General features: G+C 36.7%; 1 protein-coding gene across 1 annotated transcript in view; it reads right to left on the reverse strand.

The window, feature by feature from the left end:
* PTPRK (protein tyrosine phosphatase, receptor type K) overlaps positions 1-23,035 on the reverse strand; it is a 176,288-nt gene that overhangs the window by 90,151 nt on the left and 63,102 nt on the right. Inside the window, exon 2 of the mRNA XM_026070146.1 lies at positions 5,936-6,238. Within this exon, the coding sequence (XP_025925931.1) occupies positions 5,936-6,238 (303 nt within the window). The remainder of the gene's footprint in view (positions 1-5,935; positions 6,239-23,035) is intronic.

Genomic DNA, 23,035 nt, shown 5'->3' on the forward strand with positions numbered 1-23,035 from the left:
ATAGATATAAGGAAATTATATATAATTAAAAAATTAGAATAAATTCAGAATGGCTCTGTCAGACATTAGTAGTCTTTACCATAAGTATATTTATACCAACGGAGGTCATAAAAGTGAGTTCTTCAGAAAACACTCAATCTACACCATCTGCAGTGAAGTACTATGCTATCAAATACTAATAGTTTCCCTGAGCATACATGGCCCCTCTGCTCTCTAGTACATGTTGGGTAGCTGAGGCTTTTCCTCCTGAAGGACCTGGGCAGGAGCTGGTCCCAGGAGATGGCAGCACTGGAGGCCGGCAGCAAGGTGGGATTGAGCCGGGCTGCCCGGGGAAAAGGGAAAGCCCAGAGCCCGGCAGAGGCTGTGGCACTCAGGGACACCGCTCAAGTCCATCAGCATTGCCTGACGTTATCATTTGCCCACAGAAACCTGCTCTGACTGGCTCACGCCTGTGACTTTTCAGGCTGTAGGACCTTCCATCCAATATAAAATTATTAATGTAACTAACATAGATGCTTAAATACTTACAACCAAGCTACTAACGAAGCTAACTGACAGTGGTTAATTAGTCTCAGAGGTGCCAGGACTCACCACAGATACTGGTACAAATGTCAAACAGTCATAAATCCTGGTTTGAGTCTGCTGAATTCCGGGACTGAAGCACCTAAGCCCAAATGCAGATTTTTGTTTAAAGCCGCTTCATACTAAATGCTGGCTTCTGTCCTCCTCACTCCTAGAATTTGGAAATGTTTGGCCATTTAGGGGCAAGATAACATTGCCTACTCACAAAATGGCAACCTTACGACTTTCATCAAAATACGCAGTTCAATATGCTGATGCTGTTTTCAACCAGCACATAGGTTGGGAATAATAGTAGTTAGCAGGCATATGTGCAAACCTTTATTCCATTGCAAACTGCTTAAACAAACAGCCACTAATTCTGCCTACTTTCAGGCATTATTACATCAAACATGCCATTTCAAAAAAGAATCTCATAAGCAGTATCACTTTTTCATCTATAAAGCGTCTAATATAGGTGTCTAACAGAAATGAAAGTATGAAGTTGCTTCAGCCAGTGTAAATAACTGTTACAGGGCCAATTTTCCCTGAGCTATTAATATAAAACCTAGATTGTATTTCCAGTGTCTACAACACATTTAAGCAGCTTATTTAATTTGTCGTTCATTCAGTGTAAGCTTAAAATAAAACTCTGACTGACTTGAACAGCTAATAATTTCCATGTTTCCCTTACTTTCTCTCAAGCCAACTTTTCTGATGTCTTTAACAAAAACTTGTTTACTCCATCTTAAACTGATAGTGGAGGATAGTTATTGGGCTGTGTCAATGAACATTTTCTGTAGAGATCATCCTTAACAGCAGCGTGAGACCAAACAGATATTTTGCAAGGCAGAAAAAGAAGAATGAATTCAAACTAGCATGTGATTGAAGTAGCTTTTGACTTTGCTTCACTGCATTTTTGTGATGTGCTCAAGTGTCTTTCTGCAATAGCTTTTTTTTTTCTCAGAATTATATTTCCTTAGCAAATCTTACCTACACATCTGAAAAAATAATTGGGGTGATTTTCATGGACTGAAAGAGAAATAGGTTATACTGGCTCATTTCTCAATGGCAGTAGGTCATTTATGATGAGTTTCTGTTTGCTGGTGCTAAAGATGTAAAGCTTCCTTCCTTATTTGACTATAATAAGTTTTGCCACTGCTCATGACATGTAGGTCATTAGTTTCCCATTTTGATCAAGGGCTGAGGTCAATACCCTGAATGCAGGCATTTATGGACAACTTAACATTGTATCTTTTATCAGAGTTTCTAAGTCATGGGTTTCTCTTTATTAACTGTATCCATATGCCTTTTTTTCCCCCAGTAAAATTAGTATACCACATCCCCTTGACATCCATGCTAGATTAGTTACATATTTTTTGAGACAGTTTGACATTTCAAGAAATCTTTGTAGCCCTCCTTTACTGCATCAGACATACTGCCCGTTCATCTGCTGCATTAACTTTTCTCCCAGGTGTGTTATTTTTGTTACTTTTACAATGTTACTAGTAGAGTTCTACATTTATCTTTTTCCAAAGCTCCTTGAAGCATTTTTTGTTTGTTTGCCTCCCTAGATCAAAACATTTTTTCTGCATCTTTTTTTTTTCCCCCAATATTTTCCTGGGGTGCCAGAACAGCTTGAAAAAAACACAAAGGAAACAATGCTTCTCATAGCAAATGCTGAGCTGAATGTGAAAAAAATATATATTCTATTTTTTTCTAAGGGCAACTTACAGCCCTACTTTCAAACATACAAAAATAGTGGATGTCAACTATTTCCATAAAATGTTCCATCTTGCATTTGTTTGAAGGTATTTCCTTTTCATACATTTAGACAGTATATAAAGTATTTTATTTTTTTAGCTTTCGTCCTATAATAACAACATTTCCCCCTTTCCTTTGCTGTTTACCAGAGTGATGACATATCTGGAATTTTCCCGGGAGTATGAGTAATGGCAGAATTGGACATTTGGTGTTTAAAACCCTACATTTAGCTCTAGATAACTTTACATAGAGCTGAATGAGTTGTCCTCTCCGAAACATCAGGAAGCCTCATTTGTGTTCAATGAGTGCATCCTTCGGTTGAGACCAAAGCTCTGGTATACTTTAAACCCAGTAATGGGTACTTATCCTATTACAAGTGAGCTTTTTCAATTAGTTGTTTGCCTGCTGTTACCTGACAGACTCCTTTACTAGTTATCAAATCATCACTGAGTATCATGAGTTTCAGCATTTGCTTTCTCTGTAGCTGCTTTCTCAGAGCTAAAGTCACTACTCCTGCTAATCCACAGTCTTTTGCATCTGTTTCTCAATCAAAAATTAAGGAAGCATTTACTTGCTTTAATTCCATTTACCTTCCACTGCTCTTAAAAAGGATCCCTCTGAGTTGGGAGTACCCTTGTCAACACACTACCTCAAAAACATGTACACACTGCTCACTTATGCAAAGTGATAAATTCACTGCCGTTTGCGTACCTCTTTCAAAATGCCAAACATGGTCTTTGCCCAGCACGTACGCCTCCCCGGGTTGCACAAACCCTCCTCTCTTTTTCCTTTATCATGTCCCCCAAACACTGTCAGCCTCCTATATAATACAGTGTGAACAGGTGAGTGCTTGTCATGGCACAGATAATCCTGAGTCTTTGGGTACTCAGAAAGAGCTTTGTTCCAAATCTTAGTAACAGTGTGCTCTCTCCCAAAATTGAAAGACTGTGCTTCACTTGTAAATCAGTCACAAAATTCCTTGCTTTTTCTTTCTGTACAAGCTGTTTAATAATACATCACTGAAGCATTTCATTTTTATGTGGAATACAGGTCTTCTCAAATTACTATAATATACTTTAAAAATTAATTCCATCTATCCAAGTTAAATAAAAATACTTAAATTTACCATGTATTCTGAACTAGCTGTGGTCAGAAAGGAGGCTATTTTCAGACTGTCTGATTTTTCCTGGCTTTGCTTTCTTGCAGATACTGAATTAAATGCTATTAAAATCTTTCTTCAGTTGTCATTCACAGTGCCAAAGGTCTGATGCAGAGCTTGAGAAATGTATTCCGTCCTTCTACTAATTGTTTCCTGAGTTAATTCTGCTCCTGCTACCACAGACTGCTCAGTTATCGCTCAGAGCTCTGACGGTCTGACCATTTCTGGAAGCCCCCAACCCAGCTGCTCAGCATTATATAATTGTGAACCTTTCTGAAACACAGCCAGAGATCCACAGTGTCTCACACCAGAGCCCCACAAAGTACAAAATCTTCTGTGTTTGGGGAAATCCCAAAAGTTCAAAAATGTGTAAAGCTCCTTGCAGGACACCGAAAGAGCATTAGGAAACCATATGACTGGAAAGAAGAAAGGGGGGAAGAAAAGAGGAGGTAAGACAACAGGAGAGAGATGCAGAGAAGAGGAGAAGTTGACTTGGAGATGGGAGGTATGGGGAAGACAGATAAAACAACAGAAGATGAGAGCAAAATGGGAAAGACAGAAGATGAGACAAGAAAACAGGGGCTAGAAGCCCTCAGTATTGTAAATTGCTTGCATGCAATCTTGACCTGTATCTTGAAATACACTATAAAATGATCATAAACTAGACTGCACAGTTGAAAAAAAATTGCATCTTATTCCCAACAGTATCGCTAAGACTCACAAGACGCTACTGTCAGCTCATGAGCATCGTTATCAGCAGTGTGTCTAAATATAGGTGCCTTTTAAAATGTATTAATGCTTCCTTAAAAGCAACATCTGCTTAAAATAGTTTACTGTAGCAACTTTTGTTCATTGTGTGAGATTTCTTTTAAACTATGAGGGAAACACCTCTGACACCAAAACTAAGTCCAGACAAGTTCACTGACAGCACACTGGCATGTTAGCCTGAGACCAAAACCTGTCTAGTGTGTATCATTTTCCATGAGTAATCCAAAACAAAAACAGAAGACAAAGTATATGCACTTGACCCCGCTCTTGACAAACACTACAGTAATGGCCAGCCACCATCTCCGCACGTCTAACTAGATAAAGGCTATCAGAAACCATGATCTTTCTTCAAAATACAGTCAAAAAGAAAAAGAAAGCCGTTATCCATGGACATAGCAATATTACTTTTTGGTTTTTTTTTTTTTTTTTAACTCATGGAAAATAGCAACCATAAATATCTAAAATATAAGCCTAGATACAGTAAGAATTCATCATGGCTTATATTTAGAATTGACTTACAAAGAGCAATGCTAAATTTGATTCGCATGAAATACTCTAATTCTATATTTGTCAATAAATCCTCACGTGACGCATCTACATTTCTCTACATCTCAGTAGTTCTCTACAGATCCTCATATTCTGGTTATTTAATAAGCTGTTCTCCCTTCTTTATTGCAACAGTAAATATATTCTTCTTTCATTTCTTGTAACATTGAACGCATGGCAAAAAAGTGCCACCAGATTCTAACCGTGATTGTTATCCATAAGCAAACACCTATTCTCCTCACTCCTCTCCCCTCCTTTTTTTTTTTTTAAGAAAAGTAAACACACTGTACTTGTTTCAATTTTGTCTTTTTATGTATCGATACTTTATATTAATCCAAATACTCATCTTCATTTTTTAATTTTTTTTAATCTATAGCAGTATCTCTTCTCATTTTGTTGTTGTCAATATTTCAATGAAATCTAAATAAAAAGTATGGAAACTAAAACAGCTCTTTACTTTCACAGGTTCAATCCTATTAGGGTAAATATCTCTTTTTTTTACTTCTTTCATACCAAGATTCATAGTTTAATCACTGAATATCATTATCAAGATCTATATCTATTCTTTATTTTTCCCCAACCAAGGTAAGTTAAACTGTCTTGTCAATGAAATTTTATCAAGAGCAGTTAAAGAGGAGTTGACAAAATATTACTTTAATCTGTCAGGTGTTTTCAAACAGTTAACAAATACTATATAATGTAATCTAAAATAAAATTATTGCTCAAATATATTTGGTTTTATCGAACAGAATCTTATCATCAAACTGAATAATTAAATATCATTTAAAAGAATTAATTCCATTTTCAAATAGTATACCTAATACTCTGAAAAAGCCTTCAGGTAACACCATCACATGTTTCTTGTCACCTGCAATAGCATACTTTGGGAATGAAAGGGATCTCACCCTCCTTCTTCCCGCAAGAGATACTCAGTATGAGTTGAGCTGCATGGTCAGTTTGGCCAATATATGCAGAGTGACAGCTGAAATACTTTTAAAGCTACTGTTTTGGGGCTAATTAATACATTAATAGAACAGAACTTCCATCCTTTGGGAGACATATTGTAACACGCAAAGTCATTTTCTTCTACCTCTCCAGAGTAGACTTAGACACAATTTCCATAATAGCATTTATGCATACCGTCTTCATCTGTCTGAATAATAGTCTCCTCGCTTTCCTTCCTCCCTTCCGGATTGGTTAAGATCATTTTGAGGCTGACATTGGTGTAGGGAGGCAGGTGATCCACGACGTGCTGGGGTGCTTTGGGGTCCATGTCCAAACAATCTGCCTTGCTCTCGTTGTGCCCACAGAAGTAGTGGTAGCATATGGTGACATTGAAAGTGTGGCACCGAGTGATGTTGTACCCCAGTGATTCCCAGTCCACAGCAATGTGTCTGGCCTGGATTTCAGCGATCTTTAAAGTTTTTGGTGTTCTCATAGGCTCTATAAAACAGATTACAATGAAGAAAAGTGTTGTTAATGTTCCTCATGCTTGTACTGAGCTGTAAATGTTAGGTGATACGTAGAGAAACATGGAAGCAAAGGGGACATCCAAAAAATACAAACCTATTACTGGAAGAAGAATCATGCCTTGTACAAGGTACCTTGAAGGAAAAAAAAAAAAAAAAAACCTGCCACAGTCTCTATGTTTTTATTTCATTCTTCTCCAGAATTTCTTTGCAGGTTTCAGTCAGTGATTAAGACTTAGCAACAGTAAAAAAAAAGAACTGCTAACTATCAATGCAGCAATTCAAAACAATTGAGAATACAGAGAGCAGATGCAAGAAGAGTGACCAAGAGGCCACCCAGCTGTCACCACTAGCTTCCCTTCTTGATTTTTCCTTAACTTTTTTTTTACCTGAGTAAATTAGATAATATATCATAGTGGTGAAGAGCCATCATTCACTGCACTATGATTTATCATACCACCAAGCAATGCTGTATGCTAATTACACTAATTACCTTACTAAACTAGCAGTTACAAAAATGATGCAGATATTAATGTTTATTATTTTAGTAATAAGGTGATTCACCCAAGCAAAAAACCTCAGAAATATTACAAAAATCTTTTGAATATTCCCGTTGTATCCTGCCTTCTTTCGACCCCCATAACTTTGCCTGGACTTTGCTCTGCACTGGTGATCATCGAGCCAAGCTCAACTGCTCTCCATGCTTGGATTTCCACCAGCAGAATACGTGATACTCCCCAAGCTGTCATCAATCTTTCATTGTCTCTGTAGCACATTCATTCCTCATGCAAGACTAACTTTTATTGTTGAACTTAAATAAAATGATTACACAATGAAAATCATGATCATGACTATATATACTAGAGATTCACTAGAATTATTCCAAGAGAATCTCTATAACCTGCTAACATATACTTGTTTGCCAGAGAAAATAAAGCCTGCTGGAGGTACAGCTTCAGCTTTGTGCCCTTGCCAGTGTAAGGTCAGACCGTTTGAGATTATCCAAGCAAGTGGAATAAAGGATTTGTCTTTCTAGGCTTAACTCTCCTGTGTAACTTGCATTTATGAAATGAGAGTCCCAACCAAGCTAACAATCAGCCAAAAGCACAGATGGTATCTTGAAATGAGGAAATGTGAATCAGTGTAATCTTTCAGGATGCAGTTTGCAAGACAAACCACAAACATTTAGTTTCAAACACCAAAACAACTAAATTCTAAATATAGCATAAAGGTATTTCTAGAAACACAATGACTGTTAAGGATTAAAAGTCATGCTCATTTTGTTTCCATGATCAATCCTTCTCTTTCTGAATTTTGAACACGTATGCTTCCTTTGCCCTTAAGTGCTGATTAATCATATACATAGTGAAAAATACAAACGAAAAAACAGACTTCCCAGGCAGTAGCTTTCTGAACATATTGTATATTGTGACAATAAAGATCTAAAGCTGAAAGGTACCACTGAATAGGTCCTTGAGAGATAAGAGGAGTGAAGAGGAGAAAGAAGGGTTTTTATAGGGTAAAAAATGGGTGGTGCTTTAGCAAGTACAGACATAGGGATGTGGTAGTCATAAAAAAAAGCAGCAGCTCAGTAGGTCTTCTGAAGGAGCTGATAAGAGTCTTCAAACAACCAGTGTTTCCTTAGTCACTGCAAGTGCATAGAAAAACAAAAACTCAGGTGTCTCAGAGGAAGCTTTGCAGCACCGAGCAGGAAAAATTTATTGGCCTTTTTTGATATGAATGACAGTAAAAGAAACAGTTATAATTTGAAGCCTAGAAGAGTAAATATATCTCCTTCACCAAGGAAGTATTGTATGGTATGCTTATTTTTCTTTCTAAAAGGGACTGATCCTTCATTGAATAATTCCCTCTTTATTCTACTAATCCAGATTAGGCCTCCAACCACCCACTTTATTGCAGACAGAATTTCAACCTGAATTTAAAATTTATTAGAAATTCAAAACTAAACATAATACAGGTTATTTGGCTGTGAAGTTTTAAACTATTAATGTCTTAAACTTAGTTTCATCAGTAGCAGAAAAAGCACTAATTTCATCTTGCTTCTTTCATGTCAAGATTTAAAATGCATTCCCACTATGCTATACAGGATTTTCAAAAAAGAACAAAAAATTAAGAGCTTTGGTAATCTTGAGGAAAATTTGTTTTACAATTCTATGCAAATTTTACAAATGTGTCACAGTATCAGAGGAGATATTGAAAGCATCCTTTATTCATCTGTCAAAAAGGAAAGAATGAAAGACAGAGTGTGATCTCACTCTCTCACAACTATTCCGTTCTTTGGCAGAAATTAACCAACTTCTGCAATATTGAGATGGTAATTAAAGTCTGCAGAGTCTCTCAACAGCTTTGGTAAACTCTGCCAACTGTCCCACTGCTGCTAAAATGATGCTTTAAAAACACAGTTTTACCCTCGCCTTTGGGCAACATTCATCTCAGGGATCTCTGGAGGTAAAGTCCAATTGTTTTAAACTACCACACCACAAAGCCCCCATCTGTAAGACCTCAGTAGAAAGTAATCTCCCAAAAATTATTTTTCTCAAGTAAAGGCTGCTGAATTTTTGAGTAGGCTTCCCAAAAACCTCAGCATCTCATTAGTAATAATTTTATTCCAGATGGGGACAAAAGGAAGTGCTCACCTGCCATTCCTCCCTTTCCCCTGTCACACTTAAGGGATTGCATTTTATTGAAACATTTTCTTAATCCTACTGCGACTTAACTTCCACTTACAGGTTCTCTTCTGATCTATGGATATTCTTTCAGTACTACTAATTCTGATAAGTTCATCTACATTCTATCTTTCCACTTGCTTTTTCCTACCTTTCCTATTTCTCTCAAATCTAGAACTTGTATCCAAAACACATGGATATCCAAACCCATGACTTCTCCCTTCTTTGTTGAATTAACCTATGTCAAACCAGTACCCCCCTCCAAAGAGAAGAGAAATAGGACTCTCTCAAGGTATCTGTTCATTTCTTGATCTATTTGCAGGAGTTTCAACAATAGTAACAATGGTAGAAAGCATTCAATATTTTCCAGTAGTTAATTTACCAATTGCCCCTGTGAGAAAGGTAAGCATTTTTTAATTCTTTTCAGCGCCAAGGAAAAGACACAAAAAGGTCAATAGCTTGCTCAAAGTCACGAGGCAATTTACTGCCAGAGCTGAAAGAGCACTAAGCAGCGCCCAGCAGCTCCCGGGTCACGCGTGCTCTGGCCACTAGACAGCACTGGGTATCAGTCCCAGCAGTTCAACTATTGCCTTTACACTTTGCGTTCCAGTGGTTACACAGAAATGCTAACTCCCCTGCCAGCTCCTCAGCTCCAGCTCTTTCTTAAAGGAGTTTACACCGATTTTAGTAGAACAAATTTGAAAGGATAACTGTGCCCAGATAGTAAGTGAATAGCTGAGCACAAGGCCAAGTTATTTGAAAAACAATTGCTTGACTAACTCACACCCAAGATTCATGGTCTGAATCTATTATCGGGTTTTAACGAGGGAGAACATTTTTAAAGGTTTCTTGATTTTGAGTTTTGAATTTGGGTGAAACAACACATTTAAGGATTTTTTTTTCATCGAATTTTTTTTTATTTAAAATTTGGGAGTTTATTCAGCTATTTTTTCAAGCCTTTCTCTCCAGTAGCAAACGCATTTAACACTGGAGGCAGTTCTTTGCCGTGGCAGCAGAAAGTGCTTAAGCACTTCTGCTGTTGAGAGAAACTCAATATTCAAGCTCTTAAACATGAGCATCCTGATTGGCAGAGTCATGTCCTCCAAGAGAAAGATGGCAACAAGCCATATGGAGGACTTGGAAGGTTTGTTTTTTGATCTTTGAATCAGTGAGAATATGTAATTCATTGTTCATATGAGAGATTGAGGAAGGAAGGGTTCAATCCCAGTTTAAGATGCAGACTGAAGGGGACAATTAGGTACCCAGATAATTGGGTAATATGATAGTTACACAGTAGTTTAGGTTAGGCTAAAGAAAGGAAAAAATCAGGGTCGTCTTGCATATAGCCTCCAACAAGTACCATTGCCTTCGACTTCCCTCCTTTTGTCCTTCCTTGACCACCAGTCTGCCAATATCCATATGCTTTCATCCATTATCATTGGGTCCTCCAACTCCTTCTGCTGACTATCTGGAGAAAGATCTGCACATGACCTTAATGAAAATCTATTATTTTCCCCTGCAGTTTTGCCACTTTCCAGCTTAGCCAGCAGGGCTCCTTTTCTGACACTCATGCTGGTAATGTCAGCATCCGTTTACTGATTTTCATGTTCCATCTTGCCACCTGTTTTGGTTAAAGAATTAGTCAGCTTTCTTCAGCAGCAAAACTAAAATTCCCCAGCTGGGCTCCCCCCCCCCCACTTTTTTTATTTTTATTTATCTTAATATATCTCCTTGCTTCACCTTAGGTCTTTTCCCCCTTCACTGTAGTCACAGTGGTTAATCATCAAGAAAGATTTTCTCTGTCAAATGCACAGTGTCATCTTCTTTAGCCTCTCGTCCGAGCATACTCACCTCTAACACCTCCTGCCCACAGGGCTGCCACTACAACCTCCATACGGATCTTCAGAAACTCCCATCTCTGCTTACAGCTGACCTCTCTCTTTGCCTTCAGCTCTCAATGGCTGGGAAAACTGAACTCAGTTATCTTCCTCCTCATCCCCTTTACTTTATCTCTTGGCACATGAATACTACCTATTACTCTCTAACTCAGACCCATCACCCAATCTGACTGTTGTTACATATACTGAACCAATTAAAAAAGCAGAAGCATTAGAAGAAATTCAAAAGAATAGAAAAGAAACCAGAATAATAGAAGAGATCTCTACATTCATACCAATTCCTCATTCCTTATTCAGAAACTGCAGTAACTGAAAGTATTACACGCTTGCGGCACTCACTTGCAACAATTTATGGATCAAGAAGATTTAACCTAACTTTACAGGATAAACTAAAGAACAGCTTTAGTAATTCTCCAAAGGTTAATAATCCAGGGATAGATGGCAAAAGAGACAGAACCTATTGACCTCACAGCACCTCTCAACTGCAGGATAATTTAATATGAAGCTCCAGACAACAAATAAAATGAAATTCAATTTCTTCAGTGCTTGATAAGCAACACGTGATATGACAGGTCAATATCAGAGCTTCTTTGTAGAGATTATCTTCATTTATACAGAGATGGCAGTGAAAACAAAAGCCCTCACAGCTGCGAAAGAAACAAGGCCAGAGTATGCATTTCCTCAGAACCAATTTTTAACGATAAAACTTATTATCCTGCTGTCAGTCAGAGAAAAACAGGTGTCCCAGTGTTGTGACAAAAAATAAAATAAAATAAAATAAAAATAAAATCAGGATACTAAAGTCTGACAAGTTCCTTTGCTTTTGCTGCCTTTCATCAGAAATCCTAAATGTTGATTGTTTCAATTCCATTTATCGGCAGGAGAGGAGGGAATAGGTTTACTGACCAGCAGATAAAACACTGCATGAAATGGAAAACAATGAGACAAATTTTAAAGCATGGGAACACTATTCAGATAAAAAGGAAGTGCTCCTTGAACACCAGCATATACTGTCATTCAGTGTATACTGTCAGTATATATAATTCTTTAATCGGGGTTGATTTTTTGATTTTCTTCCCTTGAACTCTTTCTGGTATGGCATTACCCTCAGGAGCTGACTTCATATTTCTCTTTTAACTACACTGACTGAAATTCATGTTAATTTTAACAGCAACCCAGGTCGATTTGATTGGTGACACAGAAGGAGAAAACTAACGGCAAGAAACTTGTGACTTGGAGGGTGAGATGCATTGCATAAATTTATGTAAGTTTTGAGGGAACAGCAGAGAGATGGGAGGGTTATATTAAATAAAAACTCTGACATACAAAAGCAAATGTATGACAATTATTAAAAAAGCAGAGTCAATTTGATTTAAGATAGCAACCTTGTAATTTAAAGCAAGTGTTTCTGACAGAGGCTCTTTTAATTATCTTGCCTTGACATTTTAAAATAAAAATGACATAGGAAAAAAATGCCCTCATTTTTCTGCAAATATTCTCAGTCTGAACAGCCACTGGAATTCCCTAGACTTTACTTTATGAGAACATGAGCCACTCTGTCCTGTGGCTTCTCCTGACCTTTCCAGGATGGGTCTCTCCTTGGCATGTGGGAAATAAAAGAGGATTATTCCTAGATGTCACCATGGTTCCTGCTGCTTCCTTGCTTCATGCAAGGTCCTACAAAAACAAAATGTTCCCAAAACTCAAAAAATGTTACAGTCCTGCTGCTGTAAAGAATCTCTTCTAAAAAGACTGCTGATAAGACCATATAAGAGTGGTATGAGTGAAAAGCACTAGACAAAGCATAAATCAAGAACAGAACAGCTGTCAAATGCACAATAAGAAGAAACAAATAAACAACTTTTCCTCACTAGCCCATTTCAGTTGCCTTATTCTCAATTACTACTTTTGTTATTAGTGAGCAATGAATCACGGAAAAAGATTTTATATAGATACTGATTATGTTCCTTCGCACTATAAACTCAGTTAAGACTGCTGTACGCAAAAGTGCATCATTTGTTGTAAAGGACTGGACTAGAGCTAGCATAAATTTCAAAAGAAGATTAAAGTGAACAAGAAAGCACAACAATCATAATCGCTTCTGTATTTCTTTGGGTGATCTGCTGCCTGCTAAGGTATTCTTGGGCATCAGTGTCTCTTAACTTTAAATATCTAGAACATAGGTATGTACTTTTAAATTAGCCATTGAAACTCTATTTATRGTCAGAGGGAATTAAAAAAGCATGTGTTATGGCCTGATTCAGCTAACTTACATACCTACTTTAGGAGAAGAGAAATTGTCTCTTAAAATCACGCAGTTCTCCACTGACCAAGAAGGCAACAGTGATGACTCAGAGGTACACATCTACCACTGGTCAGATGACTCTCACCCAGTGGCTGCATCTACATCAGTAAGAGATGCGGTGTAATGGCAGTGGATGCATACAACAAACCTGTTGGTGCTTGGGACCTGACATTCATGCTATAAACATCATGTAGGCTTTTACTAGCTGTAGTTTGGACTCTTAAATAGAATGTCCCTTAGTGGTTGGAGCATGCTGCATGCACCCCGGGACATATTTTCCAGTTTGGTTTCAAAGCAACGTGTTTTGCACATAAGGAGACAGCTCTGCATTGCAAATCAAACTGTAGTAATTGGGGACAATCAAGAGATTTTCTGTGAAAATGCACTTGTTACCAAAGCTAAAGCACTGATGTAGTATCTCACAGCCTCCATTAGAAAAATCCAGGCCAAGTCATTTGAAAGTGAGCAAGAAACCAAGGTAACATCTATAATTAAGACAGGTTTTCAACAAAGCTAAAGAATCGCTAGGTAATGTGATCTGTTTTAGAATATAAAATGAAGACCCTGAGTTTCAAGGATTATTAATCTACAAATCCAGAAGAATTTAGTTCAGACTCAGCCCCTAATGAATCTAAGCCATACTCAAAATGCCTACATTTCACTAGAAATCCTGTATGGAGAACCTATACCCCTCTGAGATATGATTGCGCCTGCCTAAGTGAAGTGTTTACCAGGGAACTACCTACAGCCATGCAATCTGAAACTGGGTATAGGCGGTAGGGTAGAATTTCACCTGTCTGAATATGGCTTTAGGGCTGGAGAAACTTAATAGCCATAAAGCTTCTAAAAGAAAGGTAAGTCTCTTCAGGAGCTTCTAGAGAAAACAGATCTTAAAACAAAACTGACATAAGAGCATATGTCATTTAACAGTATGATGGTAACACAGGAAGGCCCAATTTATTCAGACATCCCAAGAATGCCACATATTTCAGTCTAATTTCCTTGGATACCTCTTTCTCTCATGAGGGAAAAATTCCTGTAAATCCTATTCAAGTCTCATCCCTCTAACTTAGACAGATTTTGTTCATTTCGAGTTAAAGGCCAGCTAGAGTTAAAGGTAAAAAATCAATTAACAGCACTGGCCTCATCCTGTAACAACCACTTAGTGATAGTTCATGGCCTGTTATCTAGAGTCATGTCCTCTTTACTGCCCACTTGTGTGTATTCCAAGCCATAATCACACAAAAATCATATTACTAACGGGAACAATGCAGAGTTTTCAAAAGTTATTGGAATAATAACTTATTATTCTAGATACACAAGTTTTGGAGTATCTTCTATCCCTCATACTCAGAACATAAAAATCAGGACACCTGTCATACATGTAAATACAGATTGGAAGGTCTAACCGAGGTACTGTTTTTCAAATCTTGTGCTGTGTCAGTGGTTCCCTGACTTTAGGCAGCCAAATTTGAGAAGTCAGGCCTTTAATCTTTTTAAACTTGGAAGCATTAAGAAATAGGGAACATCAAAGAAAGAGAATTCAAATGAAGCTGAAAGAAAGAGTACAATTTGAAGTAATTTCAGCAGTCAGACAGAAACTGAAAAATTAACAGGCATGTATTTCCACGGTAAAAACAGAAGGGATTTCTGGGCATCTCCTTCCCCCAGATGTTTAACACGTACACAGTAAAAAACAAATACAGATGCAAACACAAAAAATGCTTTCCACAAATCTAGTACGTTCTTCTATTCCTCATATAAAATATGCGGCCAGAATAAAAGGATAGCACCATGGATTTATTTTGTTGTGTGATTGCAGGAAAATCTGTGAGCTTTTTCTCCTTTCGTTTCAACTAGTGTCTGACTTATTAAGCTAACTTACAAATTTCTTATTGACCACATACTTCAGGGAGCTGAAGAAAACATCTGAATTATTACAAAGATAATCAGCTGTGCTACAGTAGTTTCCGTAGCAATGAGGGGATATTCAATATATTTTAGGACATACCTTTTCGGATGCAAAATATAGCTGTCCTTTGCTTCAGAGGTATAGTAAATAGATGAAATATAACTGACTACTGACAATTATTTGTCCATTCCCTCTTGATGTTATGTTTATTTTATTGCTTCCATGCATGATTAACAGTTTGTGTATCCTTCACATGTAATCAATAGCTGTGAACTCTTGTATTAGCTTTAGAGATTAGACATCCCTTGATAATAAATTCCATTGATTTCTCCAGTTTAGCTTAGCTGCAGAAATCGCACTGCATTTTTTTTTTGAGCTTAAATTAAAAGGAAATATATAGCCAAGGAAGAGAGAGGAAATGCTGGTGTGACCTCTTTAAACTCATTCCTCTAGATGAATGAAACATCTCTAGTACGGTAAAACTGGAATCAGTACGTCAACAAGCATCAAGCTACAGCAGTAAACATAGGGAAAGCCTGACATAAAACATTACAAAATTCCCAGGAAATCTGTCCAGGACTTCAATTGAAAAGATTAATTGTCTAAAGTCATTTCTGAATTACAAAATTAACAATAATGGCAAAAATGAACCTTCAACTTCAAAATTAGACGCATGGATATATTAAAACAGAATGGAAGACCTAATCTGGAAAAAAAACCATATATATATATATATAATATATATATTTATACACACACACATACAGATTTTACACACTTTAACAGTGAACCTAACCATTCAACACTATGAAGAAAGCATTTACAAACATTTATTTGAATATAAATCACTGGCTTGCTTCAATGATGCACTTTTCATTTGTCTCCAGTGAACATTCATAGACATCATTTTATGGTTTTGTTTACAGACAATATATTTGGGACCCTAGGATGTTATGAGTATCAATGCAAAATGCCTATCTTGGAGCAGTGTGAATAAGCAATACAAGAGTTTTCTACAGATATGCTTTAGTTCCTTTCTCCTGTATATAAAAATTTTAGTCCTCCAAGTCAGAAAGCAAAATTATCACCACAAGAAAATGTGGCCAACTACAGACCACAGGCTGTAATAAATAAATAGTAACACACAAGAGAGACCCAGATCTTGAATTCACCACATCCACTGCTGATGACTAAGAATTTGAAAACCGCAAGCAGTAACAGTGAAATGAACTTAAAACTATTTACACAGATAGATAGATACACACACGTACATATATACACACATATATGCAGACACATATTTGTGTGTGTATATCACATGGAGTCTTACACTGGATATTTTTTAGCTGGTTGCCATAATGTTTAGCTCATTATGCCACCTCCCGCATACGTACAAAACTCTTGATCTGTCAAAATGCACCTTGCATCCCCTTTCTGCACGTTTAATGAAACCTTCCCAATCCTCATTGCCTCAGCTCCCATTTCTGCCCATCTGGTTCCCGTAGCCCCTCGGCACCCTGGTTGAAACCACTGACCCTGCACCCTGCAGCCAGCAAGGGCTGGAATTTCACTCCGGTTCCCAGCCTATGAACTCGCCCTTCCAATGCTGCATGTGTACGATAGAACCTAGTAATAACATCATGTGGCACCTTGATCTGGCTCTGCCCCTTTCAATAAATATCACTATATATCATATAATGTATATATCATACAATTTATATATATATATATATATAAAATATAACTCAAATGATAAAACTTGGCTGAATCAAAAATTCACAAATAAGTGGCTTAAAACTATAGCATAAATGACACACAACGGTGCTAATAACATACCTTGTTATATTATTATTGAGTTCATACTACAACTGTGTCATACATGTCTGTTTTCAAGTAAATCAGAATTCGAAAGGGCATATGAATGTTCTTTATCATCTGTAAGTGGCACTCTGTCCTACAGCATATCTCAGTCCTCCCCTCCCGGAATACAGGTCATCTATTGCTGATATGGTTCTCACATTTAAATTATAGATGAACAAGATATGCTCAACAATAGTTGGTAACAGGCCACTATAAAGATCTGAGCTTGAGATTCTGATCTACCTAAGTCTTACTGTGATGTGAATAAAAAACAGATTTATAAAAATTGAGTACAAACATCTTTAAAATTATTTTTCTTTTTAAAAACATAGATACCCAAGATAAATTGTTAAATTATTGTAGAACTATATTAAGGTCTCAACTTACAGTTACAAATTTAAATAGTTTAAAAAAAATACACCAAAGAGCTCTCCGCAATCGTACATGAATTAAGGCATGATGATTTTAAAATTATAAGCAGAATCAATGGGAAAAAATCTAAATCAACAGAAACTTCATAAATCCATCACAATATCATCTAATGCTTGTGTTGTCTATGTCTTGTCCTGCCAGTGAAACAGTACTGATTTTTATCTTTTTTCCTTCCAAATGTCAAAACTTTTAGCTTCTGTTGTACAGAAAAGGTTTTCCTTAAATACTTTCAAATTTAGTCAGTCAACTGGCTTCATTTTTTTCTTGGTTTATTAAAATCAAGATTCCGAGTTGAAAATGTAAGCAAGCTTGTCATCTTCTTAAGTGTGGACAAAAATAAAACAGGTGAATAAAAATGAATTCTTCTGACATTAAACACTTGAAGAAAATGAGGAACATTTTTCAAAGGTATTTAGAACTCTAAAAATGCAGGTAAGGCCCAAACATGCAAATTATTTTTTAAGTTAGTTACTTGACTACTATGAGTTTTAACACCTTTGAATTTCAATTCAACAGCACCTAAAGTCACTTAGGCACCTGTGAAAACCCCACTAAATGAAAGCAAAAAACTTCTGAAAACCTTGGTCAATGACCAATGACAATTCACTAATAGAATGTAATACTTTCCCCAGTTTAAGGAACCAATTATTTTAAATGCAAAGTCCTTTTTCTTTATGTCTCCAGCACACCTTAAGCAGGTATTGTCTAACAAATGTTTTATACGACAAAAAAGTTTCTGTGCATTTTAAGCACATGACAATTTCAATTCAACTGTCCCTTCATGTAATGAAGAGAAAAAAATGTATTCTTGAGTAAACAGGGAAAATGCTGTTCCTGATTTCCTAACATAACAGTCATGTGAAATACTCATTCGAAAAAAAAAGCCTAAACTTGTTAATTTCTGAGGAAAGATGATTTTTCTGAGAAGTTTTTTAAAATGTTTGTTTTTAGCAAGGAAAAAGATGATAAGGAATATTTGTTTTTTATGTTGACTTGCACTGTCTGAGCAGAATTCATACGATATCAGTTCTCTTTTCTACCATCATCTGGCTACAGATGTTTGCAAGGCCATTTTGGGGAACTGGGACCTAAGCCTGCAGAACCTTTTGTTACCAGAGATGCCTTTGCTCACAAGGAAGAAGGCTCTGTAGAACTGAATTCACAGGCACCTTTCTTGTGTCATGAAAGGGGGTCCTTGCTGCAAAGAATGCCAATGCAACAAAAAGCCTACTCACAAATGGAGGCACTGGCATGCTGGGGAAGTGCTTGCTAAAGTATGCTGTGAAATCTAAATAATATATTTCTATTTAACGTTTAGCTGCATAAAATACTCTAAGAAAAATTTCCTGCTGTTTTACTTTTAGTCAGCTACTGTTTCTCAAAGCTATTGTGTTCTGTCTAAGCAGAAACTTGGAAAATATAAAATAGCTCACCCTACAAAGTAATTTATTTTAGAAACGTAATTTCCTCTTTGCAAACTTACTCTGAAAACTTCTGTTTCATTCCATGATCCCAAGACACTAAAATGCTACTGAAAAATGATCAACTGTAAAACTAGATCAGTGATAACATAAAAAGGAGGTAAACCTAGCACCTTCCTGGAAGGAGCAAAAGAAAAATAATTTTAGATGCTGTTGATGGTAACTTATACTCATTTTAAAATGGGATGTTTTGTAAAAAATGTGATTAATTAATGAGCAATTGATCTTGCTTTATACAGAACAGATGGTGTCATTAAATGCAAAACCAACAAACTTGGTTTCTATTCATAGGCAAACCTATGTTAGTTCTTCACTTGCAAAAGGAATCACCGTTTACTTTGCGTTTTGTTATTCTAGATATCTATGCAGATCTCCATCTAGTTCAAGCTGCCAATCATACTCAACAATTTTACCGCATTTTACCTTTCAAAAACATACTGTATTAGCACAGTTGTCTTGGCTTCACTGTTATAACAAAACAACTGCTGATGTTACATTCAGACCAGTGTGATTGTAACAGTCACCCAAGAGAGTGTCAATCATGCTTGCTGAGTAAGTGGAGCATTAAATTATTTTTTTATGCCTATGTTGTACATGCTGAATCACTGTCATCATACAATCACAATAGAATACAAAAGGGAAAGGCTGCCAATTAGTCAAGTCAAGGCCACACAGGCACATACACTATAATTTGGAAGCGTGGGCTAATTGCTGGACACCAGCATTATGTCACTTACAACAGATTTATTGCCGAGTGCAATAAGTGCCTAAGAAAAGAAAAGTACAACAATTTCTTCCTCCCAACTTATTGCTGAAAGGCTTTAAAATTCTGCTGAGTGTGTATTAGGCAATTTTTAGAGCTAGCTCCTTTCCCATATAATTTTTTACTTCTGTATGTTAACCTTTTGGAGACTGGCATAATGTACATACACACAATCTACTACCACCCCCTCTTTTCACCACAGTCTACCAACTCATTACTTTTATCAATAACCAAGAAAATCTGCAGGATTAAAAATCTCTTGTAGAATTTCTTTAATAGCTCCAGAATTACAAAATTCCTCAGAGTTGGCTTGAAAATTTTCATGAGTGGTAATGAAATGATTTTTTGACTTACATTCCAAATATGCCTGATTCTTGACAGCTTTGCCATTCCCTTTCATGATCACTCTATTCATATTCATACCCACCTTGCTAGTAATGCCAGCCTTAATCTCCCACTGGCCATCTTCCCCAAAATCACCTTCTGACTTTCTCCTTGAATTGAATCTTAAGGTTATGGCAGCTTTTGCCTTCCTACAACCAACTGCTACTTTAACACCTAGGTGAAATTAATAATAATTTGAGATGTAACAACAAAATGTGCTAGCAGGAACAAAACAACAAATACATGTTACCTTTCTGCACCCCCCTTCATTAGTTGCCTTTGACTTGGACATCTGGGAGGGATATTGAATTACAGCATCATGGAGCAATTCAGGTTGGAAGGGACCTCTGGAGGTCAACTAGCTCAACGTCCTGCCCAAAGCAATTCTATCAGGTTGCTCAGGGACTTGTCCAGACTACTTCTGAATATCTCCAAGGATGGAGATTCTACCTCCTTCCAGGGCAACCTGTATGGAAAATACTTATACCTGTAGATAGAAGATATAAATGCAACTTCAAGGCTTGGGCTGACTTCTAACTATTTGGTGCTTGGAACAAGACTCCAGAAGAGCAGAGAATTCCACGGTTCCCTAAAGAAACTCAGAAATTGTTTTGAATCTTCCTTCACAGCATTCGACACCGGCCTCTGTTACATGGCAAGACACATCACAAGCATTTCACTTAAATTTCACCTTGCTATACAATTTGACATACAACTTTGCAGTTCCCAGAATATCAGGAGCATTACTTACTATAAAGAAAATACTATTTTTAATTGCAGTATTTAAGTTAAATGTGCAAAAAAAATGTTAAAACAGAAAAATTTAGCTTTCATCTTCCCAAAACTCCTGATGTTAGGGAATAAAACTGATCAATTCACTGTCCTCTAGTCTGCATATTTTCTTCCGTTATTTAGAAAAGTTTGGCAAGGAGCAGTTGTCTAAACAAAAACAGATGTGGTTGTCTTGTCTAACCATTAGATTACTATACATAGTTACTAAAAATGTGTTGCTTTTTTGTTTTTGAAGGGATTGGGTTGTTTTTTTACTTCTAATGGACTTTAAAACAGAACTCAAGAACAGAACTCTGTCACCACAAGTGTTTAGTGAGGCAGCAAAGTGCATTGCCTTCGCTTCTTAATGAAATTGAAAAAAAAGATGAGAAAGGCCAACATTTTAAATCTAAATGTATATGGCACTTAAGCCAATGTTTAAACTTGTAGAAAAAAATCACACATGTCAGAGTCTTCCGAGAAACTGTCTAATATCCTTCTACTTTTCTGATCTGTTCTACCATTATAATCACCACTATGATTATTGAAATATATGCTCTTGGATTCTTTTTTACCTGCTACACTATTATGCTACTCTTTTCAGCATTACAACAAAACAAGTAACCAGCTCTAATTGGTTTTGAGCAAAGGTTTTTATACAGTGATTCAAGACACTGATAGAAGATATGATTTTCACAATAACCATTTAAATCAAGCCAGTTAGCTGAGACAGAGAACTAGCTCATTTTATAATGAGTTGTCTCATCAGTTATTTCTGCCAGGCTACAACAGGCACTTAGGCTTACCTAAGTGACACAGGGTCCACAAGAAAGAGAGTATATAGTCTGAAAAGAAAGCGTACAAGTTGTACTTCAAGCATAATTCCTGCATCGTTTTAGACTAAAAGTCACCAGGGCTATAGGAATTTCTAAGGAAAGAACATAATCCATGCTCTAACAAGTAATGAGTGCCCCACAAGAACCACATACAAGGAAATGCAGAAGTCCAACAACCCATAGGTATTCGTTCCAAGCGGACAACAGACTGCTTGTCTTCTTTTAGACACAAATGCTACTGCCTAACTGAAACAAGGCATATGAAATGAAGTTTCCTTCAGTTGCTGAAGGGTTAGGGTTTTTTGGKTTTTTTTTTTAACTACTTTCAATTTTAATTTAATATTTTTTCTAGACACAAAAATCCTCAAGGAAATTTTTTTGAAATGTCTGGTTGATTTCTTTATTGTTGTTGGCTCTGAACACTCATTCTTGCCTAGCTATCTTGATTAGACCATGACAGAGTAGTGCGCTGAGAAAACTGCTATCTATCATGGAAAGTGTCCAAAATACTTTCTGAGCTGGTTTTAATTATTTTCACATATCTTTGTTTTTATTATGTCTAATAGATCCTACATCAATCCAAATTTATCTAAATATAGAATGTCTGAAGAGCAAGTTATTCACAGACTCATAAGAAATTAATTTAAATAAAATGGCCTACAAAGGAAACAGCTTTGATTTTAACAGAACTGGTTGGAACCTGAGTTTTACACAGGAGCCTAAAAGCCTCGTTATAACATTTAGTATTTGGGGAGGACAAGTAATCAGGCCAAAAGATGCTGGATTATGTTGACAACAGACTAATATGCATTGCTTGCAAAGGTAGGCAATGTTTTAAAACATCTGTTACCCTCATCTCCATTTGAGTACGAAAACCCAACTACTTTAATTTCCTTAACGTTCCTTTGGGGGGGGGGGGGAGAGGATGAGAAATCACTTTAATGATACTGTTACGAAGTAAAAACAAATGACTGAGCTGTAGCTATGATTACAATTATGACTATGTTTCGCTACTGCATAGCTGAAAATATCCTAGCATTATGTGGCTTGTGCTACTGCTTGAGTTCAATTTCCTTCAGATAATGTATTTGGATTCCATAAAATGCCTCTTTGGTAAAACCAATAACTGAATCCAGTGATAATTCCTCAGGGAGTTATAATTTATGGCAATTGTCTGTTTGCACCACTTTCCTTAGTAATTTGTTCCAATGATTAATAGCCTCACTGCTAAAGATAAATAAGTGTGCCTTACTTCTAATTTGAATGAGCCTGGCCTCAGCATGCAGCCATTAGTGGTTCTTATATTTTTCCTCTTCTAGAGTAGAGAGACCTTTTGACCCTGGTATTTTTTTTCCCCTTATATACTCTACAGCCGCAATCATCACCTCCCAACCTTTCCTTTTAAAGACTTAAATGATTGAGCTCTTTTAAGTCAATGACTA

Source organism: Apteryx rowi, unplaced genomic scaffold (genome assembly GCF_003343035.1).
Source record: "Apteryx rowi isolate R43461 unplaced genomic scaffold, aptRow1 scaffold_305, whole genome shotgun sequence".
In the NCBI taxonomy this organism is placed as follows: domain Eukaryota; kingdom Metazoa; phylum Chordata; class Aves; order Apterygiformes; family Apterygidae; genus Apteryx; species Apteryx rowi.